This window comes from Zonotrichia albicollis, chromosome 23 (assembly GCF_047830755.1).
Source record: "Zonotrichia albicollis isolate bZonAlb1 chromosome 23, bZonAlb1.hap1, whole genome shotgun sequence".
In the NCBI taxonomy this organism is placed as follows: Eukaryota; Metazoa; Chordata; class Aves; order Passeriformes; family Passerellidae; genus Zonotrichia; species Zonotrichia albicollis.
In genome coordinates, this window is record NC_133841.1 from 2566380 (window position 1) to 2587811 (window position 21432).

General features: G+C 58.2%; 2 protein-coding genes across 3 annotated transcripts; both read left to right on the plus strand.

The window, feature by feature from the left end:
• The first annotated feature begins 259 nt into the window (after positions 1-259).
• MSL1 (MSL complex subunit 1) lies at positions 260-7528 on the plus strand. The gene is made up of 8 exons (XM_074557891.1): positions 260-1117; positions 3635-3858; positions 4158-4540; positions 5180-5244; positions 5415-5482; positions 5717-5841; positions 5921-5993; positions 6131-7528. The coding sequence occupies exons 1-8, from the start codon at positions 629-631 to the stop codon at positions 6219-6221; spliced, it is 1518 nt and encodes a 505-aa protein (XP_074413992.1). The 5' UTR covers positions 260-628; the 3' UTR covers positions 6222-7528.
• Positions 7529-7630: 102 nt separating this feature from the next.
• CASC3 (CASC3 exon junction complex subunit) lies at positions 7631-19736 on the plus strand. 2 transcript variants are annotated; one of them, XM_074557888.1, is made up of 14 exons: positions 7631-7972; positions 9836-9863; positions 10153-10190; positions 11639-11797; positions 11874-12025; positions 12580-12756; positions 12960-13645; positions 15135-15199; positions 15356-15470; positions 16382-16480; positions 17024-17238; positions 18366-18488; positions 18657-18733; positions 19301-19736. In XM_074557888.1, the coding sequence occupies exons 1-13, from the start codon at positions 7700-7702 to the stop codon at positions 18690-18692; spliced, it is 2166 nt and encodes a 721-aa protein (XP_074413989.1). In that variant the 5' UTR covers positions 7631-7699; the 3' UTR covers positions 18693-18733; positions 19301-19736. The 2 variants fall into 2 exon arrangements, with proteins under 2 accessions (XP_074413989.1, XP_074413988.1); XM_074557887.1 differs by lacking the exon at positions 18657-18733 and having other exon boundaries at positions 7633-7972.
• The last annotated feature ends 1696 nt before the right edge of the window (positions 19737-21432 follow it).

A 21432-nucleotide genomic window follows, 5' to 3' on the forward strand; every position in this document is an offset into this window, starting at 1 on the left:
GCAGGAACTGCAGAGCTCTGTGTGTGCAGTTCAGTCCCCGTGGGGGAATGCGCGCCAGTGGGGAGGTGCGGACCCTCAGAATCACAGCACACCCCATCCCCAGCGCTCCCTGCACGGGGGGCTCGCAGCTCGGGGTCCCTTTGTGTGGCCCCCCCGCCCCTCCGTGTCTCCTCCCGCCGCGGGACCGGCCCGTGACCCGAGCCCCCCCCGTGGGGCGGGGAGCCACTACCGCCACTCTCGGGGGCCCCCGAGCGGCCGCCCCCGGTACTGCGGCGCGGGACCCCCGCCTCACGCGTGTCCGCGTGTCGCGACCACCCCCGGCCCCCGGCGCGGCCCGGGGGGAGCGGCGCGGGTGCGCACTGCCCCGGGGGTCCCCAGGCGGGCACCGGCCCCGCTCCTCACCCCCGGGGATCCCACCGCCCCCACCGCCGCCGGCGCATGCGCGCCGAGCCCCGTTCGCCGGTACCCGGGGTCCCGTGCCCGGTACCGACCCCCGCCCCGCCGCCCCCCCGCGCGGCTCATCCCCGCGCGGGTCATCCCCGGGCCAGGGGCCGCTCCGCGCCGATGCCCCCGGCGCCCCCCGCGCCGCCGCCCCGCGGTGCCGGCGGGCGGTAACGGGGGCCCGGCCATGCGGTCCACGGCGTTCCGGGGGGGCGGGCGGCGGCGGCCCGAAGGGGCGGGCGGGGAGGAGGAGGAGGAGGAGGGGGAGGAGGGGGAGGAAGGCCCCGCTCCGCCGGCCCGGCGGCCCCGGGCCCCGCCGCCGCTGGGGGCACACACGGGCCGCGGCTGCGGGGTGGCGGAGCGGGAGCGGAGCGGGGCCGCGGCGGGGCCGGCGGCCGGCGGGGGCAGGGCCGCGGCGGGGGATGCGGGCGGGCTGCCCGGGGAGGCGGCGGCGGCGGGGCCGGGAGCGGGGCCGGGGCCGGGAGCGGGGCCCGCGGAGCCGGGGAAGCGGCGGCCCGCGGCCCGCGCAGCGATGGGCGCCGGCGGAGGGTCGCCCGGGCAGGCCGCCTGCCTGCGGCAGATCCTGCTGCTCCAGCTGGACCTGATCGAGCAGCAGCAGCAGCAGCTGCAGGCCAAGGAGCGGCAGATCGAGGAGCTCCGGGCCGAGCGCGACACGGTACGGCGGGGAAACGGAGCGGATTGTGGGGGGGGGCACCGGGGGGAACGGGGAGGTGGGCGGGAATGCGGCGTGGAAGGGGTTAACTCCCGCCAAGGTTAACTCCTCCTTGGGTTTAACCACCCCCCCCAGACTGAACCCACTGCCCTGTGAGGTGACCCCCCCCCCTCAGGGTTAACTCCCCTTTAGGTTTAACCTCCCTCAGGTTTAACCCCTCCCCCCACCATGGGGTGACCCCCATCCTAGGGTTAACCTCCTCTAGGTTTAACACCCTCCTATGGGTTAACCCTCCCCATGGGGGTGATCCCCACTGGATTTAACCCCCCCCCCAGCTTTAACACCCTTCCCGTAGAGTGATGCCCCCTCCCCACAGGGTTAATGGCTCCCCAACACCCCCCAGGGGTCCCTGGGATTGTGGTGGAATTCTGCCCACCACCAGCAAAGTTCTCACTCCCCCTGACACCCAAGGGGTTAATACTACCCCCCTTTTTGGGGGTTAATGGCCCCGTTTTTGAGGATTTTGAGGATTAATACCCCACTCTTTAGGGGTTAATACCCCATTCTTTGGCGGTTGATTTCACTTCTCTTTTTTTAAAATTCCGTCCCCTCAATGCTTAATTTACCCCCTCCCCTTGTAGGGGTTAATATCCCCCTTATCGGGGCAATACCCCCTTTTTGGGGGTTGATTTCACCTCTTTTTCGGGGGTTAATTCAGTGGCCTCTTTGGGGGTTAGTGTGCCCCCTTCTTTAGGGGTTAATTCCATCACCTCATTGGGAGTTAATGCCCCCCAAATTAACCCTTCGAGGGTTAATTCTTTGGGGTGAATGTTCTCTCCTCTTTGGGGGTTAATTCCACCTCTCTTTGGGGGTTAATTCTGCACCCCATCGCAGTTATTGCTCCCCTCTTTGAGGGTTAACTCTGCTCCCCTCGAGGGTTAATGCCGCCCTTTTTTTGGGGGGGCTAATGTCCCCTCATAGGGGTTAACATCCAACCCCCTTGGGGGTCCATGTACCCCTCATGGCAGTTTACCTGCTCCCCCCATGGCACCACAGGGGTTAATCCCCCCCATTGGATGTGAATGCCCCACATGTTCTCCCCTCGTGGGGGAGGCCCCTCGGGGGTTAATGTGCCTCCCTGTGGGGGTTCACCATCCCCCTGGCACCCCAGGGGTTAATTCCCCCCCCAACTTGGGTGTTACTGTTCTCCCCTATGGCATCCCAGGGGTTAATCCCCCCCATCACCTTGGGTGTTACTGTTCTCCCTCATGGCACTGCAGGGGTTAATCCCCCCCCTCTTTGAGAATTCCCTCACTGGGGGCATCTGGTACAGTACCCCCCTGGGGGGGGGGGGTTAATACCCCCCTCCCCAAAGGGTTAAACACAATTCTGCCCCCCCATCCCACCCCGGGGGTCTCTGCCACCCGCAGGGTTGGGTCCCCCCCCTCGGGGGTCGCGAGTGCCCCCGGGGGTCGCAGCCCCCCCCCAGACAAAGCGGCGGGGGCACAAAGGGCGGGGGCGGGGCGGGGGTTAACGGGCCGCCGCCCGTTACCGTGGCGACCGGGCGGGGGGGGGGAACCTTAAAGGGGCCGCGTCACCGGGAGGGACACGGCCACACCACAAGGGATGTCCCCTGGCTGCTGGGGCCAGCTCGGGGATTTGGGGGCCATCACAGCCATGAGAGGCTGCCAGGATTGGGGGGGGACACTGTGGGGTCCCCACTGCTGTGCTCCTCCTTCACCCCACCCCACCACGTGTGTCCTGTGTCACCCCATAAATCCCATGTGTGCCCCCCCACATTGTCCCACCTGCGTTGTCCTCCCATGGGTGCTGTGTCACCCCATAGATGCTGAGTGTCCCCCCCACAGCCATGGGTGACCCCCCTGCCAGCCCCATGGTGGCCGTGTGCCACCAGCGGTGGCTGCAGTGGCGGTGTCAGCAGCGGTGGCCCCGTTGGTGGCAGGAAGGACAGGGCCATCCCCCCCACGTGGTGTCACCGCAGGCAATGCCGCGTCCCCCAACATGGAGGAGCCACTGCGGCAAGTCCGTGATGGGGCTTGAGGGGCACGGCCTCCCCGGGTGACACTGCTGGGGACATGGGGCTGCCACACCCTGCGTGCACTGGGCTCTGCTCCCCAAAAACTGGGCCACACCTTTGGGAGGTGCTGGGTGCCCAACTCTGCTGTCCAAAAACAGTTCTGGGGACGGCTGGGGACAAGTGACCATGGGCAGGGGTCACCAGGTGCTCTTTAAACCCACAGCTAATTGCAACCCCCCTCCTCCATCCTTGAGGAGGACACACAGAGGGTGGGACCCCCAAATCCTCTGCTTTCTGCTGCCCCATCTCTGGAAGTATTCCAGGCTGGGTTGGGCAGGGTTTGGAACAGCTGGGATAGTGGAAGATGTCCTTGTAGCAGCACAAGCAGACAGAGAGTGGCCATTTTGTGCTGTTGCAGCTGCCCTGGGGTGCCCAGGGGGTGACCCCACCCTGAGGTGAGCCCTCCCTCCCCTGCCTTGCAGCTCCTGGCGCGGATCGAGCGCATGGAAAGGCGGGTGCAGCTGGTGAAGAAGGACAGCGAGCGGGAGAAGCACCGCATCTTCCAGGGCTTTGAAGTGGATGAGAAGCCCGAGGCAGAGGCCTGTGAGAAGCTGCCTCTGGAGTGTCCCCAGGAGCTGCTGGAGCCTCCCCCGAGCCTGCAGCCCAAGCACTTCCCCTACGGCAGGAACGGGAAGGGGCATAAAAGGTACAGAGTGCATGGGGGGATGTGTGGGGAGGAGGAGGGACACTCGCCGTGGCTTCACCTTTGAGGTGTCTGGAGAGGCCACCCAGCACCAGGAACACATCCCTTTGTCAAGGAGAACCTCAAGAAAGCCTGTGTGGGGAGTGCAGGGTCCCAAAATCTTGAGGAAGCCCCTCTGTAAACTGCTAAAATCTGGCCCTGGTGCAGCAGCCCTGTTTTGGGGGTGCCAGCAGCCCCCCCACAGCATTCCTGGTGCAGAGTGAGGATCCATGTGCCTGGCTCAGCTCTTCTTCCTCCTGCAGGAAGCCAACATTTGGGAGCACAGAGAGGAAGACGCCTGTGAAAAAACTAGTGTCAGAATTCTCCAAAGTGAAGAGTAAAACTCCAAAACACTCCCCGGGGAAGGAGGAATCGAGCGGCTCCTTGGCTGAAACTGTTTGTAAACGAGAACTGCGGAGCCAAGAGACTCCGGAAAAAACCCGCTCGCTCCTGGAGACCCCGCTGAGAGCATCAGCGCCACCCAAGGGTCCTGGCACCCACCCCAAGGAGAAAAGCTTTGTCAGTGAGGCCGACGACCTGCCCTACCTGTCCACCACAGAAATGTACCTGTGCCGCTGGCACCAGCCGCCGCCGTCGCCGCTGCCGCTGCGGGAGCCTTCCCCCAAAAAGGAGGAGACTGTAGCAAGTAAGGATGGAGACAATGATGGAGAAGTGCTCCAGCCTGGGAGCAGGGCTCAGCACCTTCATTCTGAATCTGGGAAAGGGCTCACACATTCCCAAAGGGAGTGCCCGTGGTGGAAAGGTGCCATGGTGCTGGTTCCTTCCACTGCTGGCTCTGGGTTGTCCCAAATCTCATCTTGGGGTCACCCTGCTCTGGGCAGGGCTCCTGGCTGGTGTCTGGTGGAGCAGCTTCCTGTGGGTGGGTGGGAAATGTGTCTGTGGCTCATGCCATGGTGACACAGCACTGGGGTCACCTGCTGTCCCCAAATCCGGTGCTTGTCCTGCCTTGAGCCCAGCGAGGTTGGTGCCAGCAGTGGGAACTGGGCTGTGCCAGGTGGCTCAGCACTGTGGCACAGACAGAGCCTGGTACATCCCTGGGAGTGGCTCAGGGGGTGGAGATCAGCTCTGCTGCCCTGTGGCTGGCTGGGGATGCAGGGTTGTCACATGGTGGTCAGCCAGATGTCCACTGCTGGCTCAGGGTGGGGGTTTGGGGCATCCTGAGCCATGCTCCAAGGGGAAGGATGGGCAGGAAGGGAATGTGGAGGTGGTGGATGGAGCTGTGGGGATCCTGGTGTGGGCTAACACCCTTCTCCTTGTCCTGCAGTTCCGTCTTGGAGGGACCATGTCGTGGAGCCCCTGAGAGACCCCAACCCCTCGGACCTCCTGGAGGTACGTGAGCCATCAGTGCTGCCACAGGGGCTTTCCAGGCTGTCCCCCACTCCCAGAGCTGGTGGCATCTCATCCCCTCATCCAGCACAACCCCCATCTGTGGCTGGGAGGCTGAGGAGGGGGATCTGGCCCCGGGATGATGCACTGAGCCCTGTCTGGTGTCATTGCAGAACCTGGACGACAGCGTCTTCTCCAAACGGCACGCAAAGCTGGAGCTGGATGAGAAACGAAGGAAAAGGTTGGAGCAAAGGGGGTCTGGAGTGCCAGTCTCACAGGGGAGGGTGCTGGGGTGCCACCTGGAGCAGGGTGCAGCTGGGATGGCACTGGGAATGCTGCAGGAGGAGGGATGCTCTCACATCACTGGCAGCCAGTGCAGCCCTGTGATCACCCTCTCTCTCCAAGGGGTTCTGGTCTCTGGGGGAGTCTGGCACTGCCCCACGGCTCCTCACTTTCCCATCATCCTGTTTTGCAGGTGGGACATCCAGCGGATCAGGGAACAGAGAATCCTGCAGCGGCTGCAGCTCCGAATGTACAAAAGGAAAGGGATTCAGGAGTCGGAACCTGAAGTTACCTCATTTTTCCCTGAGCCAGATGATGGTGAGGCTTGGGAAGGGGGTGTTGGGGGTAGGGGTGTAAATGTGAGGGGGGTCTCACATGCTCTGGTGTCTCTCCCCAGTGGAAAGTTTGCTCATCACCCCTTACCTGCCCGTCGTCGCCTTTGGCCGGCCCTTGCCCAAACTGACCCCACAGTGAGTACTGGGGACAGGAGGGGATGGGGCTGGCGAGTGTTGATGTCACTCCTAGCAAGGTACCCTGCCCGTTTTGGGTCTGGATGGGGCCATTTTGGGTCGGGAGGGCGCTGAGGTGACACCAGCTGTGCCCACAGGAACTTCGAGCTGCCCTGGCTGGACGAGCGCAGCCGCTGCCGGCTGGAGGTGCAGAAGAAGCAGACACCACACCGGACCTGCCGGAAATAAGGGAGATCCTGAGAGCTCCAAACACCTCCAGGAGCTCCAACCACCTCCAGGAGCTCTGTCCTCAGGAGCTCTGAACACCTCTAAGGCGCCAGAAGTTCTGCCATCAGCGGGTCACCACCAGCTGCTGACGGATGGTTTCGTTCTTCTGCGATCCCAAGTTTTGTTCGTTTGGGTTTTGGAACGTTTCCCGGACTCATCCCCCGCACTGGCACCGCCTTCCCAGTGCCACCAGCCTGCGGCTCCTCTCCTGGGGGCAGTGGGTGGATCCCAGCCCCATCCTTGAGTCCCCTGTGTGCCACCCCTGCACTCCACAGCCCGTGGCCTTGGGATCTGGGGCTCTCCCGTGTCCGGTGGGAACACGGGGATGACCCACACCAGATCCCGTGTCTGGGGGTGCCACATCCCCCGGGACTCACCCGCTGCTGCCTTCATGTTGTGTTTAGTTAGAGAGCAGGATAAACAGCGGATTGTGTTGGAGCCAGCTGGGAACTGGGAAGCGCCTGGGATTCTCTTTTGGGGAGGTTTTCCCCCCTCTTTGGTGGTTTTCCTCTCTCTGGAGTGGGGTTGGCGGGGGCAGAAGGGAGAGTTAAAAAAGCAAAATTTTTTTTTTTTTTTTTTGTGAAATAGAAACCCTGTGCGCACAATTTGGGGGGTTTTAATGTTTTTTTAAAAATGTAATTTAAATGTTTTGAGGCGGGTGAGGGGTTTGCTGTGAGGGGGGGCCATTATTGCCTGTCCGAGCCCCTGGGTGCTGCTGGACCCTCTTGGTGCTGGATGGGTGGGGAGGGGGCTCCAAGGGTGGGGGCTCCATGAGTCCCTTTTCCTCTTTTTTTCTCCTTACCTCCCTTTTTCCTCCTATCTCCCACCTTTTTCCTCCTATCTCCCCCTTTTTCCTCACCTTTCCCCCCTTTTTCCACATTTTTCCGCATTTTTTTCCCCCCTACACTGAGCCTGTGCCCCCCCAGTCTTAACCTCCCCTTGCCCCCCTCTCTATAATTAACCCCGAGCTTATTGAACGCCGGAAAACTCGTTTACGAAAAGAAAAAAAAAATTAGCAAAAAAAAAACTTTAAGAAAAACAAACTTAAAAAAAAAACAACTTAAAAACCCGGAAATTGTTAAAAAAAATCGATAAAGTTCTAAAACCGCCGAGTTCTAAACAAACGTTACGGGGAGGGGGTGGGGTCACTCGCGGACACGCCCGCTCGCTGGTTTTATTTTATTATTTTTTATTGCTTTTCGTTGTTGGTTATATATTTTTGTTTTTGGTTGGATTTTTTTTTTTTTTACAATAAACAAGGAAAAGGCCGCTGGGTACTGATGATTTACCCGCCCTCGGGTGTGACGTCATTTCCGCGGGGCCGATGACGTCACCGGCGTGCGCGATGCGCGCCCCCTGGCGGGCGCGGTACCGGAGCGGGGGGGGGGGGGGCGGCGGAGGCCGCGCGCGCGCCGTTCCCGTGGTGCCCCGCGGCCAAGATGGCGGACCGGCGGCGGCAGCGCGCCTCGCAGGACAGCGAGGACAGCGAGGGCTCGGCGGCCTCCGACAGCGCCGGCTCCGCTCCCGGTTCCCCGCGCTCCGCCCGCTCCCGCTCGGCATCCGGATCCCGCTCCCGTTCCCGGTCCGGCTCGCCCCGGTTGTCTCACCGCCCGCCGCGCGGCGCCGCGGGGGCCCTCGGGGCTGGGCCGCGGGGTCGCGGGGCTGAGAGCGCCAGTGGGGCCGGGGGGAAGAGCGCGGCCGAGTCGGAGTGTGTGAGTGAGGGGCTGGGGGGGCTCGGGAACGGGGGGCTCGGGGGACGGAGTGTGACCGGGGGATGGCGGGGGGCTTGGGGACACTGAGCACCCTGGGGATAGCGGGGGGCTTGGGGACACTGAGCACCCTGGGGATGGCGGGGGGCTTGGGGACACAGAGGAGCCTGGGGGTGGCAGGGGGCTTGGGGACACTGAGCACTTGGGGATGGTGGGGGGCTTGGGGACACTGAGCACCCTGGGGATGGCGGGGAGCTTGGGGACACAGAGGAGCCTGAGGGTGGCCGGGGGCTTGGGGACACTGAGCACTTGGGGATGGCGGGGGGCTTGGGGACATTGAGGAGCCTTGGGAGGGAGAGGGGCATGGGGACATTGAGGACCGAGTGCAGGGAGGGGCTGAGAGAGGGGTTCTGGTCTCCATGGAGGTCCCTGAGGAGGAGTGAGAGACCTGGGGGGGCTCTGCTGTTGGGGGGACTGATGTTAGGACCTGCAGGGTGTGGGGACACTGGGGACAAAGTGAAGGGTGGAGAGCTGGGAGAACACCAAACAGGAGAATTGAGGGGATTGGGCTGAATCCCCCCAAAATGTGAGGGGGAGAGCTGGGCTGGAGCAGCCCCCCAGGAGCAGGCTTTGCTCTGGCTCCCTGTGCCCTGTGGCTGGATCTCCCCAGTTTGAGATCATATCCCTGTTCTTGGGGTGCTGCTCCTGCTCTTGGGGTCCCTGCAGCCAGGGCAGGTGTGGGGTGGGTGCTGCTCTCTCCCCCCACCATGCAGTTCTGCTTTGCAGTTCACATCCAGGTGCAATTCCCTCCTGGTTTGGGTTCTGCTGGTGGTTATTTCCAGCTCTTTCCTGTTTTAGCTTCCAGGGCTGGTTATTTCCAGCTCCCCCCGACTCCCTGGGTGTTTTTCTCTGGTGGTTTTGGGTTTATCTCGTCACCTTGGTCGGGTTGTTTGTGCTCTGGGGTTGTTGTTTCTGCACAGTTGGGTTGATCTTTGTCTTCATGCTGGAATCATGGAATGGTTTGGTTTGAAAGGAGCCTCAAAGCTCATCCAGTTCCACCTTCTACCAATTTTCACTATCCCAGTTTAATTCAAGCCCTGTCCAACCTGCCCTTGGACACTTCCAAGGATGGGGCAGCCACAGCTTCTCTGGGCAGTTGTTTTACTGAGCACTTTTCCTTCTCTGAGCTGTTTGCTTCTTCAGCACTTTCCTTGAGCTGAACCTCTGTTATTCCCTGTTCTTGCCCTTTCCCTGGCTCTTGGTTGCCAGGGGAGGGATCCTGGCTCCCCTGTCACTGTCACTCTGTTCCCTGGAGACCCCCAGCACCAACAGGCTGTGCTTTGCTCTCCATATTCCCTGCTGTAGCTGCTCTAGAAGGTTCTTGGAGCCTTAGAAAGGCTCCAATTTGTTTTTTTTTTGGTCACTGGAGCTGAACTTCCATGGATGGATGCAATAGGGTCAAGGCCAGACCTTGTTGTTATCATGTGTGGGATCATGGGATGCTGGGTGTTAGGAAAAATGGACATTAGGACAAAAGAACAGCTGTTAGGAAAAGGAATTAGGGTAGTAGATACTGAGAAAATAAGTTGTGAGGGATTTGTTTTTTCATGGAAGGGGTGGTCAGGCACTGGCCCAGGCTGCCCAATTCCCTGAAGTGCACAAAAAATGTGGATGTGGCTTTTGGGGACGTGATTTAGTGGTGACATGGGGCTGGTGCTTGTTGAAGGTTGGACTTGATCTTAAAGATCTTTTCCAATTTAAACAATTCTATTATTCTGTGGTTTTGTGAATCCATGATTCCATGTTGCTAGGACCTGGCTGCCCCCCTCCCCTGCTTTAACACCCCTCACTTTTCTCTCTCTGCAGGAAAGTGAGGATGGCATTGAAGGAGATGGTGAGTGATAGCACTTGGGCAGGGTTGTTTGTGTGCCAAAAAAGTAAAAACCAGACAAAAACCAGCTTTTCAAACAATTCTGTCATTGTTGCTATGCCCAATATTGTAACAGCAGGCGAATGTGGGATACAGGGACAGTGTCCCAAACTCTTCCCTGCTCACCATAGCTGGCTGTGGCATTGATCCAGGGTGCTGCTGGCATCCAAATTCCCTTTGGGAAGGGTTTGGTCCCATGGCAGGGGAGCCATGTCCAGCCCTGCCCTGACCCCTCTCCTCTCCCTCCCCACAGCCGTGCTCTCTGACTACGAAAGCGCCGAGGACTCGGAGGTGAGGCTGACTCCTGTCCTGCTGAGCCCCCAATTCCCATGGAATTTCATTTGTGTCCTTGGATCCCTTCCCTGTGTCTCCTGAGGAAATTTCCTCCCCCTCTCCCAGCCCCTGGCACTGGGACCAGTGTCACTGTGCTGCTGGGGAGGGTGCAGGGCCAGTGTGTGCAAGGGAAAATCCCTCCTGGCTCCTCACGCTGGGAACTGGATTTGCCAGGACCAAGAAGGGTGTGGGAGGAGTGTGGGATGCTTGTTGGGTTTTAATTAGTTGGAATTCAAAAGCAAAGTGGTGGTTGGGAGCATCCCAGGGGCTTCCCTGTGTTCTGAGGGAGCAGCTGGAGGGGGGAATGCACTTTGGGAATTAGGGGGTGCTGAAGGAATCCCATCCCACCTGTGCCTGGGGGGCTGCAGGTTCCCCTGGATTTTTAGTTCAGAACTCTAAAGTTTGAGATTTACAGGGAGTTTAGAGACGTTGTGGTGTCTAAGAATTATAGTGAAAGCTTTCTTGAGATTTACAAGGGGTTTAGAAAAGTTCTGGTGTCTAAGAATTACAGTGAAGGCTTTCTAAGGAAAATCCATCTGTGTTTTGGGAATCTTGAGGGAAACAGTGGCTAGAGACCATCCAAACCACCAGGCTGAGGAAATCCAAGCTGTTTATTTGGGAATTAATCTCATTTTGGGAATTAATCTATGCCATTAACAAGGAAGGAGCACTGCAGGCTGCAGAAGTGTTGGGGCAGCTCCCAGAGCTCTTCCAGCCTGGAATCCCGCGTGGAGGCTCCCAGTGGCAGCGGCGTTGTTGCATCACTGCCTTGCCAGGATGACTCTGTTCCTGTACCTAAAAATAATGCCCAGCCTGGGCTTCCCCAGCGTAAACACCGGGAGCAGGCGATGTGCAAGGGCTGTGTTGAAAGAGGAAAATGGAGCAGGGTTTGGTTAATCACCCCGAGCTATTTTTAGTTCGGCTCCAGCCTCCGGAGGCTCCTGGGGGTGAAACCAGGTCATGCTCCTGAGCAGAGTGAGTCAGCTGAGGAACTCCAGGGAATTTGGAAACGTGGCCCTGGCTGGATCCCGGCCCTCGGTGTGGAAGGAAGGGCCTGAGATCACCAGTGCTCCCAGTCTGCAGGAGCCTTTTTGGAGTGGTGGGATTCACGTCTTTGTGGGGCAGCTGATCCCAGCTCCATTCCAGAAAACCTCTTGAATCCTCTCTCTCTTTGGAGAGGTTGGGTTTAACCTTTGCTTTTCCTGTAAAAACACGGGGATAGGAAGAATTTTAGGAGCTAATCATCTGCTCTGGAAGGGTCATGTCTAACAGCTGGAGCAGGGATCTAACTCCACAACTGAGGGAATTTCTGGGCAATCTGCTGCCGGATCTGACTCCAGATTTGGGGAGATTCCTGGCAGATCTGTTGGTAACGGAGCACATTTGAGTCACTGGGTGTCTCCCAGGCAGAGGAAGAGGATTACAGCGAGGAAGAAAGCTCCAAGGTGGAGCTGAAGCAGGACAGCAACGATTCCTGCGAGTCAGCAGCCAGAGGAGAGAAGGGCAGTGAGAAGGTGGATGCCAAGGGAGCGGTGACGGGCGAGCGGCAGAGCGGGGACGGGCAGGTGGGTGTCCCACGGCTCCGGGCTGGGGGCTGGCAGCAGGACTGCTGCAGTGGTGAGAGCTCCCTGCTTCTGACAGGAGAGCACCGAGCCTGTGGAGAAGAAGGTTGGGAAGAAGGTTCCCAAGCACCTGGATGACGATGAGGATCGCAAGAACCCGGCGTACATCCCGCGCAAGGGGCTCTTCTTTGAGCACGACCTCCGAGGGCAGACGCAGGAGGAGGAGGTCAGGTATGTGAGTGTCCCCCTGGGGCTCTGGGAGGGACAGGCCAGCTTCCAGGCCAGCTTTGGCAGCAGGGCTCCTTCCTTCAGTAGGATGCACTGAGAAGGTCTGTGTTGTTACCTGCCAGGACACTTCAGATCTTTATTTGGAAGGAGAGATGCACAAAAGCAAAAAAGCCTTGTGCCAGGCAGCAGTGACTCTTGCAGCTGCTTTTCCCAAATAGCAGAGGGTCACCAGCAGCTGCTGGGCAGGAGGAGTGAGAGGAACTGGGAAGGACTATGCTTCTATTACCTGCCAGGACACTTCAGATCTTTATTTATAAGGAGAGATGCACAACACCCACCAAAAAAAGTCTCATGCCAGGCAGCAGTGACTTGCAGCTGCTTTTCCCAAATAGCAGAGGGTCACCAGCAGCTGCTGGGCAGGAGGAGCGGGAGGAAGGACGGATGCTGCTTCCTGTGCATTCCCTGCCCCAGGAATACTCAGGCTCTGTATGGAGCTGCTCAAAACTACCACATCATGACCTTACAGCCCCTTGCTCCTCCCTGTGTCCCTTTTCCAGGCCCAAGGGTCGTCAGCGGAAGCTGTGGAAGGACGAGGGGCGCTGGGAACATGACAAGTTCCGTGAGGATGAGCAGGCCCCCAAGACCAGGCAGGAGCTGATTGCTCTGTATGGGTACGACATCCGCTCAGCCCACAACCCCGACGACATCAAACCCCGCAGGATGCGCAAGCCACGGTGAGCCCCAGGGTCACACCAGGGCCTGGGTTGTCCTGGGGAGAGGGAACAGGTCTGGGGATGCAAGGAGGGAAAGCTCTGTCATGTGGGACCACGTTCCTGGGGTTTCTGGATGTGCATACTGGGAAGGTGTTCCCTGACACAAGTGATTCTTCCCACCCAGCGGTTTCTTCCTAATGAGTTGTTCTGTTTTTCTCCCTCAGCTTTGGCAGTCCCCCTCAGCGAGACCCCAACTGGTCCAACGAGAGGCCCCCCAAGCCCCCGAGGCACCAGGGTGCCAAGAGCCCCTCGGCTCCCCCACGCTCCTACAACAGCCGCAGCTCTGGCAGCGCTGGCAGGATGCCCAATGCCAGGAACTACCCCAGGATGGGGGGCTACAAGGACACACGTCCAGGCTACCGAGCCTCAGAGGCCCCTGTGCTGCACAGGAACGGGGAACAAGCCAAGCAGGAGGGTGGCTACCGTGGGAAGCACGCAGAGCAGAGCCCATCGAGGGACACGTCCCCTGAGTTGGAGGTGGGACACGTCCATGGCAGCCCTGGGAAGGAGGAGGGAGCTCTGGAAAACCAAGCCACGGGTGCTGATGCTGTGCAGCCACCACCGGACAGACCAGTGGAGAAGAAATCTTATTCCCGGGCAAGAAGGACCAGAGTCAAGGCTGGGGAGGCAGGGAAGCTGGCAGAGGAGATGCCTGCTTCTGAGGGGCTGGCTCCTGTGATTCCAAAAGCCACGCCAGCTGAGAGCTCCCCCACGGCAGCCAAGAGCAACTGGGAGTCACCAATGGAATCCAGCGTGGATGGACTTGAGCAGGAGATGACCCAGATGAACCTGACAGAGCAGAACTGGAGCCCGGGGCAGTCCCAGTTCATCCCTCCCCGGGAGCTGAGGGGTAAGTGGGAGCAGCCTCCTGCTTTTCCAGCAGCCCAGGGCCTCCTATCTGTGCAGTTGGTCAGAGCTGAGCTGTTTCTGTGCAAGCAGGGTGTGTGCAGAGTGGTGGTTTCTGCTGAGAAAGCGCTGCAGTATGGATAAAACAGCAGAGAAAAAGGGAAATTAAACATTTTTGTGTAGGTGAATGGAATCAGGGCTGGGAAGGATAGAAGGGATCCCAGTCAGCAAGACTGAACCCTGCTGCAGGAGAGCACGAGATAAGGATCAATAACTGGGCTCTGTGGTGTCCTGCTCAGAGCAGAAAGGAACTTTTTCGTGTTTATCAGCTCATTTCTGGCACTGGGGTTTGGTTACCAGCAGCCAAGGCCTGGCAGGGATTGGCAAATCCCTTTGTGCCTGGGAGGAGGGAGGACATGGGACAGAGTAACTCTGGTGCCAGCTGAGGACAGTTCCAGTTGCACATCCACAGAGAGGTCATCCAGGTATAATTATCCCTTTGCAGAATTAGAGTCTGTGCTGGGAAGTGTTAGAATGCTTCCCGAGGGGAGTAAAACTGGAGCAAGGAGAGGGAAGCATCTTGCTGCTTTCATAAGTGTCTGTGAGGTTGAGGTCATGGAACCAGAAGTCATTTGGTACTGGTGGCACTGTGAAGTCTGTGAGAACAGACCCCTGGACAGGCTGGAAATGTCCAAAATTCAAAAGTACTGAGATTGTCTGGTTTAGGGTTTTTTTTTTTAATGCACAAAAATGAAGCATCTTCCCAAATTTCCCAGAGGCCAGCTCTTGGCTGCAGGTACATGATCATGTTCTGCTGTGAGAAGGATGATGACTCTGCTGTCCCTTTTTGTCCCTAGCAGAGGAGGGAGGAATTATTCTGGGAAGCATTTGGTTCCCATCCATCCATTCTGTATCCCTCTGTCAGTGATCCATGAGCACTTTCAGTGTTTGTTTTACCCATTTTCCCTCCCTTGGAATCACCTGTGATCACCTTGGCACTGTGGTTTTAAGCCATGGTTTCAAATTCAGTTTGCTGTGAATTTAAAAACTGGGGTTTTAAGCCATGGTTTAGAATTCACTGTGCTGTGAATTCACATGGATTCATTTTGCTGTTGGAATCCAAAGGAGCCTGGGATAAAAGTGTTTCCACCCTGCACAGGGTTTAAACTGCAGCATCAGATCCCACATGGATCCTTGATCCACCTGGAAGAGATCTGTGTCTCAGCAGACACAGAGCTCAGAGCAGTTTTAAGCTGTGGATTTAGTTTTGAAACAGGATTTAGGCATTGCTAAATGCCTGAAATGAATCAATGTGCAGCTACAAAACAGCCTCTAATTTATCCCTGAATATTTCAAATCACTGGGGCCATGAAGTCCAAAGGTTCCATGTCATGGGAGAGGGATCTGAGCTGCAGCCACGCCCCCGGGTGAGGCAGCTCCAGCCTGGGAACCAGCACCAAACCCCAGTAATGAGCAGTGTGTTCCTTCCTCAGGTATTCCCAACCATGTGCACGTGGGAACTGGGCCAGCGCCGCAGTTTAACCGGATGGAGGAGATGGTAACGCGTGATCCCCGAGCGTGACTGCACACGGGCTCTCATTCCCCTGGGGCTGTGCTAATTACAGGCTCATTCTGGGGGTGTTTGGGGGTGACCCAGGGGAGGTGTGGGGGTCTGGGGTGCCCCACAGCCCCCCTGATCCCTGCACTCTCACAGGCAGTGCCAGGGGGGCGTGTGAAGCGCTACTCATCGCAGAGACAGAGACCCCCAGTGCCGGAGCCTGCGCCCCCCATGCACATCAGCATCGTGGAAGGGCACTACTACGACCCACGTGAGTGTTCCCTTCCTGCTCCTGTGGCTCCCTGTGATCCCTGCTCCATGTCAGCAACTGCAGCAAGGATCTCCCCATTTCTCTCAGGGCCGGGACTTTATCTTCTCTTTTGTTTGTTGTGTCTTCTCATGCAGTGTCTCAGAGGCAGCTGGGAGCCTGCTTGGTTGTGTTTAAACTCATGGAATTATCCTCAGTGTTATTCCCTCTCTGTGCCAGGGCTCTTAGGACACCCCAATTCTTCCTGAGAATTGGGATTAAAATTGAGCTTTAAATCAGGTCTTTGACATTTGAGCATGGGGAGAACAGGACTGAGATTTAGGAATTCCCTCCAGCTTAAAGTGTTAGAAAAGAAATTCTCTGAGTATTTTCCTGCTCCTGTGGCTCCATGTGATCCCTGCTCCATGTGATCAACTGGAGCAGGGATCACCCCCACTCCTGATGCAGTTGGGACTTCATCTTCTCTTTTGTTTGTTGTAGTGGCACTGTGTCCTCTCATACAGTATCTCAAAGGCAGCTGGGAGCCTGCCTGGTTGTGTTTAAACCCATGGAATTATCCTCAGTGTTATCCCCTCTCTGTGCCAGGGCTCTTAGGACACCCCAATTCTTCCTGAGAATTGGGATTAAAATTGAACTTTGAGGTCTTTGACGTTTGAGCATGGGGAGAACAGGACTGGGGATGGATCAAGAATTCCCTCCAGCATTTTAAGTGTTAGAGAAGAAATTCCCTGAGTATTTTCCTGCTTTCTAAAGGGAGTAGGAGGCTTTTCTTTAGGGAGCATGTCCCATCTGTGAGCCCTGGAGCCTCTGTGTGCTGTGGGAGCCCTCAGGGCAGGCTGGGCTGTGTGTGCCCAGCTGCAGGGGACTGAAATTCCATGGAGCTTTTCCTCACAGCCTGTCATGTGTTGTTGCAGTACAATTCCAGGGACCAATCTACGCCCACGGTGAGAACCCAGCCCCGCTGCCGCCCCAAGGGATGATTGTGCAGCCGGAGATGCACCTCCCTCATCCAGGTGAGGAGTCAGTGGGACACCCCTGGGCCTGGGCAACAGAGAGCTCTGCTCTCCTACAGCCTCCATCACAGAGAGGAATCCATTTTCCCTAATTTCTACAACATGGAAGACACCTGCTCCCTCCTGCAGTAAGACTGAACCAGTATCAGTTTTAATGAAAGAAAAAATAGATGTTTCTGGAGCTTCCGGGCAGTGCAGGACAAGGGGAGCTGAACCTTTGGCAGCTCCCAGCTGGATGTTTGCAGGTCCCTGTGGGGCCTCAGCAGGCTGGGCCGCTCCCTTCCGTGGGCACAGGGCTGGTTCCTCACTCCCTGGCCCTGTAGCTCAGGAAAAAGCAGAACTGGGAGCTGTCTAACACGTTCTCTGCTTGCCCACACAAATTGTTTCCTGCAGTGGAGTTGCTGTGGGGCCACGTCTGGTTCTGCTGAATCCGGAACTGGGGAGGGGGCTGCGCTCTGCTGCTCTGTGTCCCTCCCCAGCAGGGAGCAGAGCGTGCTCCTTCCTGCTGCTACCCAGGGACGCTCTCTTTTGGCTCACCTGCAGGTTTACACCCCCACCAGACGCCCCCAGCCATGGCAAACCCCGGCCTGTACCCCCCAGCAGTGTCCATGCCCCCGGGGCAGCCCCCGCCGCAGCAGCTGCTCACTCCGACTTACTTCTCTGCCCCTGGAGTGATGAATTTCGGCAATCCTGGCTACCCCTACCCCCCTGGAGCTCTGCCCCCTCCGCCCCCTCCTCATCTCTATTCCAACACTCAGGTAAGCTGGGTGTGCTGTGGCTCCTCCCCAGGCAGGAGCAGGTGGGATGGTGTGGGGTGTGGGATGTGAGGTGTTCCTGGGAGAGGATGTGCAATAACACAGCTGCTCCATGGGGAAAGGCTGCTGGAATCCCAGAAAAGATGGTTCTCATGGCTCCCTGAGCGTGGCAGGCACTGGGTGAAATCCTGTCCTGGGGGGTGTGGAGTTGAGGTGTTCCCTTATGGAGCAGGGAAACAGCCCCTTCAGGGCTGAGCCAGGGATACCTTGGGAATGGCTTTGGAGGTCAGTTCTGTTGGAGATAGAGGCTGCTGTGAGCAGTGTGGGGATGGATTTTTGTGCTCCATGGCCCAGCTTGGTATCTAAGGTCACTGCTAGGCTGTGAGGGGGAAGATGGATTGAGTCCCTGAGGAGGCAGATCCTGTAGGAGCATGGATCAGGTTTCTGTGAGGAGGCAGATCAGATCAGATCCCTTAGGAGTCAGATTGGATTGGGTCCTTGAGGAGGCAGATCAGACCAGATTCTGTAGGGACATGGATCAGATTCCTGTGAAGAGGCAGATCAGATCAGATGCCTGAGGAGGCAGATTGGATTGGATCTCTCTGAGGATCAGACCCTCTAAAGAGGCAGATGGACCTAATCCCTGAGGAGACACATCAGCCCAGATCCTTGGAAAGGCAGATGAGAGCAGAGCAGACCAGACCGTGGTGCTGTGGTTGGAGCAGGGCCGACAGGCTGTGACTGGAGCAGGGCTGACACACTGTGGAAGGCTGGAGAGCTGCATGTTCTCTGAGCTCCCAGCCATCCCTGCCCATCCCAGCAGGATCTCACCCTGCTTTGAGGGCATTTTCCCCCGAGGCTGCAGGGCTGGATGTGCAGGGGAGCTGTGTCCAGGCAGAAAAGCTGCTGCTGGGAAGTTCAGGGATTCCATGGGCTGCAGGGGTCCTGTCCCTGCTGGAGCTGGGGGACATTGATGAAGGGTGGGCACACACAAGTGGCTTCGGAGGCTGATGTCTGGGGGGCACAGCCCCTTTTGGCCCTGACTGGGGGCAGCTGTCCAGCCCCAGTGGGTGCCAGGAGGGGCTCACAGGGCCCCCCAGCCCGGAGCTCTGACCCTGCTGCTCCTGCAGGCGCAGTCCCAGGTCTATGGGGGGGTCACCTACTACAACACTGTCCAGCAGCAGGTGCAGCCCAAGCCCTCCCCGCCCCGCCGGACGTCCCAGCCTGTGACCATCAAGCCACCCCCTCCAGAGGTACCATCCCCTCACCTTTGCTCCTTGTGTGTGTGTGTGAGATGTCACTGGTGTGTGTTTGTGTGTGTGAGGCTGCAGTTTCCTCTCCCATCCCCCAAAAAAATAACCTTATTCTTTTGTAAGGGGAAATCTTAAACTGTCTCATCTCTGACCTGTCCCAAACCTCAGCTTCTCGTTGCAGGTGGTAAGCAGGGCTCCAGTTAATTTGAGTTACTTAAATCTTTAAAACTAAAACCACGTAAAAAGTAAGTCTGAAGTTGACTCTTTTTTATTTTATTTGTTCAGGGTAGAAAACAGGATAATTTTGAGAGGGAAAAATCCAGCCCTGGCTGGAGGAGCTAGGAGGCAGGAAGGATAAACATTGAGAACTCAGCAGATAATTCAGGCAGTAGAGTTAAAGGTTTTTCAGGATGCAAGTGCTTCCCTGTGCTGGGAATGATCTCCTTGCTCCAGTGCTGTGAGCTGTGCATGTGTGAGCGTGCTGGAATGCCATGTGTGTTTTTGGTTTCCCTTTCCATATCTCCTTCATGTATGGCAGCCAAGCAAGCCCAGACCCGGGCAGGCGTGTGCTGGTGGGTTCCTGTACATGGGGAGGGCTGAGAAGCAAATTGTCTGATGGAGGGGCCCTGGAAAGGCCTCGTGATGGAAAAATCTGGAACCATGAGGAGAGGTTGGCACAGGGGGGCTGGTTGTGCCCAGAGAGGTGGGTGAGGGGGGTTGCTGGCAAGACCCAGCCATAGCACTGTTCCCCCCATGTAGGGGTTTGGGGGGCTCTAAACCTCTGCTGCTCTTCCCTCTTTCCCCCTTCCCAGGACAGCAAAGGTGAAAAATCAAAGGAGAGGAGCAACACGTAGGGGACACAGCCCCAGGAATCCCAGCACCAGACTCAGCCCCTGGGCAAGGAGGAAAGCTGCTCCTTGGAATGGCTCCTTCCCTGCGTGGAGGTGAGGCAGCAGGATGAGCCACCTGCACTGTGCTCAGGATCAGGCACTTCCCCCATGGCCTGAGCAGTGCCTTCCCAAAATCCATCTTGCTGCTGCCCACTCCCCCTCTCCCCCGTGCTGGGGCCGCCAAAGAACCAACCCCTGAGTCGGTCCTTGGCCACAAGTTCTCCCAACTTCTCCCCGTTACTAAACGTTCCCCGCTCCCTCCTGGGATGTCCAACTCCGCTGGCTTGATCGTGGTCTCTGTTTTTATTTAAGGAATGAAGCAGCTCCTTCAGTAAAGCTGATTTGTTTCTTTTGGGTATCTCGTTTTTATTTGTTTGGGTAAGCAGCAGTGACATCCCCCCTACCTCGGTTCATTCTTCTTTTCAATTCTCTTTTTAATTAGCAAGTTGGTTTCTGCCACTTTTGGAGCAGGGGAAGGGCAATGGAGCCGTGGGAAGCTGTCAGGAATGCACTGCCTGGGCAGGAACCACTTAGGAGCTCCTCCTGATTCTTTTCCCAACAAAACTGTTGGTAACTGGTGTGTGTGAGGGGGGAATCCACAGAGTGACCCCCATCCCTGCCACCCCCAGCAGCACAAGGGGATGTTTCCACCCTCCCTCTGCCAAATCCACAGAGAGAGGGGGAGGTTTGTGGGCACCCAGCACCCCGACGCTGCCCGAGCAGCCCAGCCAGCACCCAAACCAGCTCGGCAGGGCCAGGTTTGCTCCCAGCACTTGGGTGTTGCTGCTGGGGCTGTGGAGGGTGTTGGAACCCGCCCCAACACACCGGGCTGGGCTTTGGCCTCACAAGGAAGCACCTCAGCCGTGCTGCAGCTCCTGCCTCGCTTCCCCACAGCAGCCTTGTGTCCCCTGTGGGGTTGCTGAGCCCATGGGGTGAGTGTCACCACCACAGCTGTGCCACGCTGTCCTGGCTGGCTCTGTGTGCCGCAGCGCTGCCGCTCCGCATCCCGCATCCCTCCGGCCCCGCTCCGGCTCGGGCTTGGCCACGTCCTCGCAGCCGTTTGCAAATTGCATTAGGAAACTTGGCAGGGCCGGCTGCTGATTCCTGCCCGTTCCTGCCGGTTCCTGCTGCTCTCCCGAGCACGTGCCGGGACGCCGTGGGGACGCGCCAGCTGCCGGCTGAGGGGACGTCACCGAGTGAGAGGTGGCTCGGCCACCCCGTCCCCATCTGTGGCCAGGACAAGGGACAGCACCCCGCTGCTCATTCTCTGTGTGGGTCCCTCATCCATGCCTGGCTCTCCAGCAGAAATTCCTTCTTTGTGTGATGTTTGTGACTCTGTGACCTTTTGTGTCCTGTTTCAGCCACCAATCCCCTCATTTTATAGATGTCATTGAACATCTGAACACAACTGAAATCCTGGATCTTATACCTCCATCCCAAGGTTTTGGTGTTATTTGGATTCCAATCCTGTGGGATGCACATTTAACAGCGTTGTAGGAAGCAGGCAGCTCTTGTGTGTCCTTCCTGGGGCTGAGACCCACAGGGACAGCACCCACCTGAGCTTCCCTGGCAGGACCAGTGCCACCTCTGCTTCTCCCAGGAGCTGCTCCCTCCCCAGGGGCCGTTCTCCCTTCCCAGGAGCCACTCTGCTCTTCCTGGGTACAGCTCTGCCCTTCTCAGGAGCTCACAGTGGGACTGAAATTGCAGCTCTGCTGTGCCTGGCACCAGCCACCCTCACTCCCACATCCCTGAAAGCAGCTGCCACCCATGCCCAGCCCAGCTCTGCCCCAATAGCAGGGCTGGAGGGAGCCCCTTGTCTGTCTGGGGGCTGGAGGGAGCTCCCTGTCTGTCTGGGGGCTGATGTGAGCCCCCTCCTCTCCCCCAGCCTCCCTGGCTCACGGGGAAGGACCAACTGTTGTGTTGGTGGTGTGGGAGCTGCCGCCCGCGCGTTGGTGCCTCCGCAGCCTCCTGCCAGCCCCTGCCCACGCCAGGCAGAGCTGGGGGGCTCACACCCCGCTCCTGTTACACCCTGATCCTGTGGATGGAGCATCACG

Bases quoted from the DNA above. Each gene is read 5' to 3' on its own strand.
- CASC3 (XM_074557887.1), top strand. From the start codon at position 7,700: ATGGCGGACCGGCGGCGGCAGCGCGCCTCGCAGGACAGCGAGGACAGC. The intron at 11,798-11,873 runs GTGGGTGTCCCA...TGCTTCTGACAG, and splicing joins GGCAGAGCGGGGACGGGCAG to GAGAGCACCGAGCCTGTGGA. The intron at 13,646-15,134 runs GTAAGTGGGAGC...TTCCTTCCTCAG, and splicing joins CCCTCCCCGGGAGCTGAGGG to GTATTCCCAACCATGTGCAC.
- MSL1 (XM_074557891.1), top strand. From the start codon at position 629: ATGCGGTCCACGGCGTTCCGGGGGGGCGGGCGGCGGCGGCCCGAAGGG. The intron at 1,118-3,634 runs GTACGGCGGGGA...CCTGCCTTGCAG, and splicing joins TCCGGGCCGAGCGCGACACG to CTCCTGGCGCGGATCGAGCG. The intron at 5,245-5,414 runs GTACGTGAGCCA...GTGTCATTGCAG, and splicing joins ACCCCTCGGACCTCCTGGAG to AACCTGGACGACAGCGTCTT.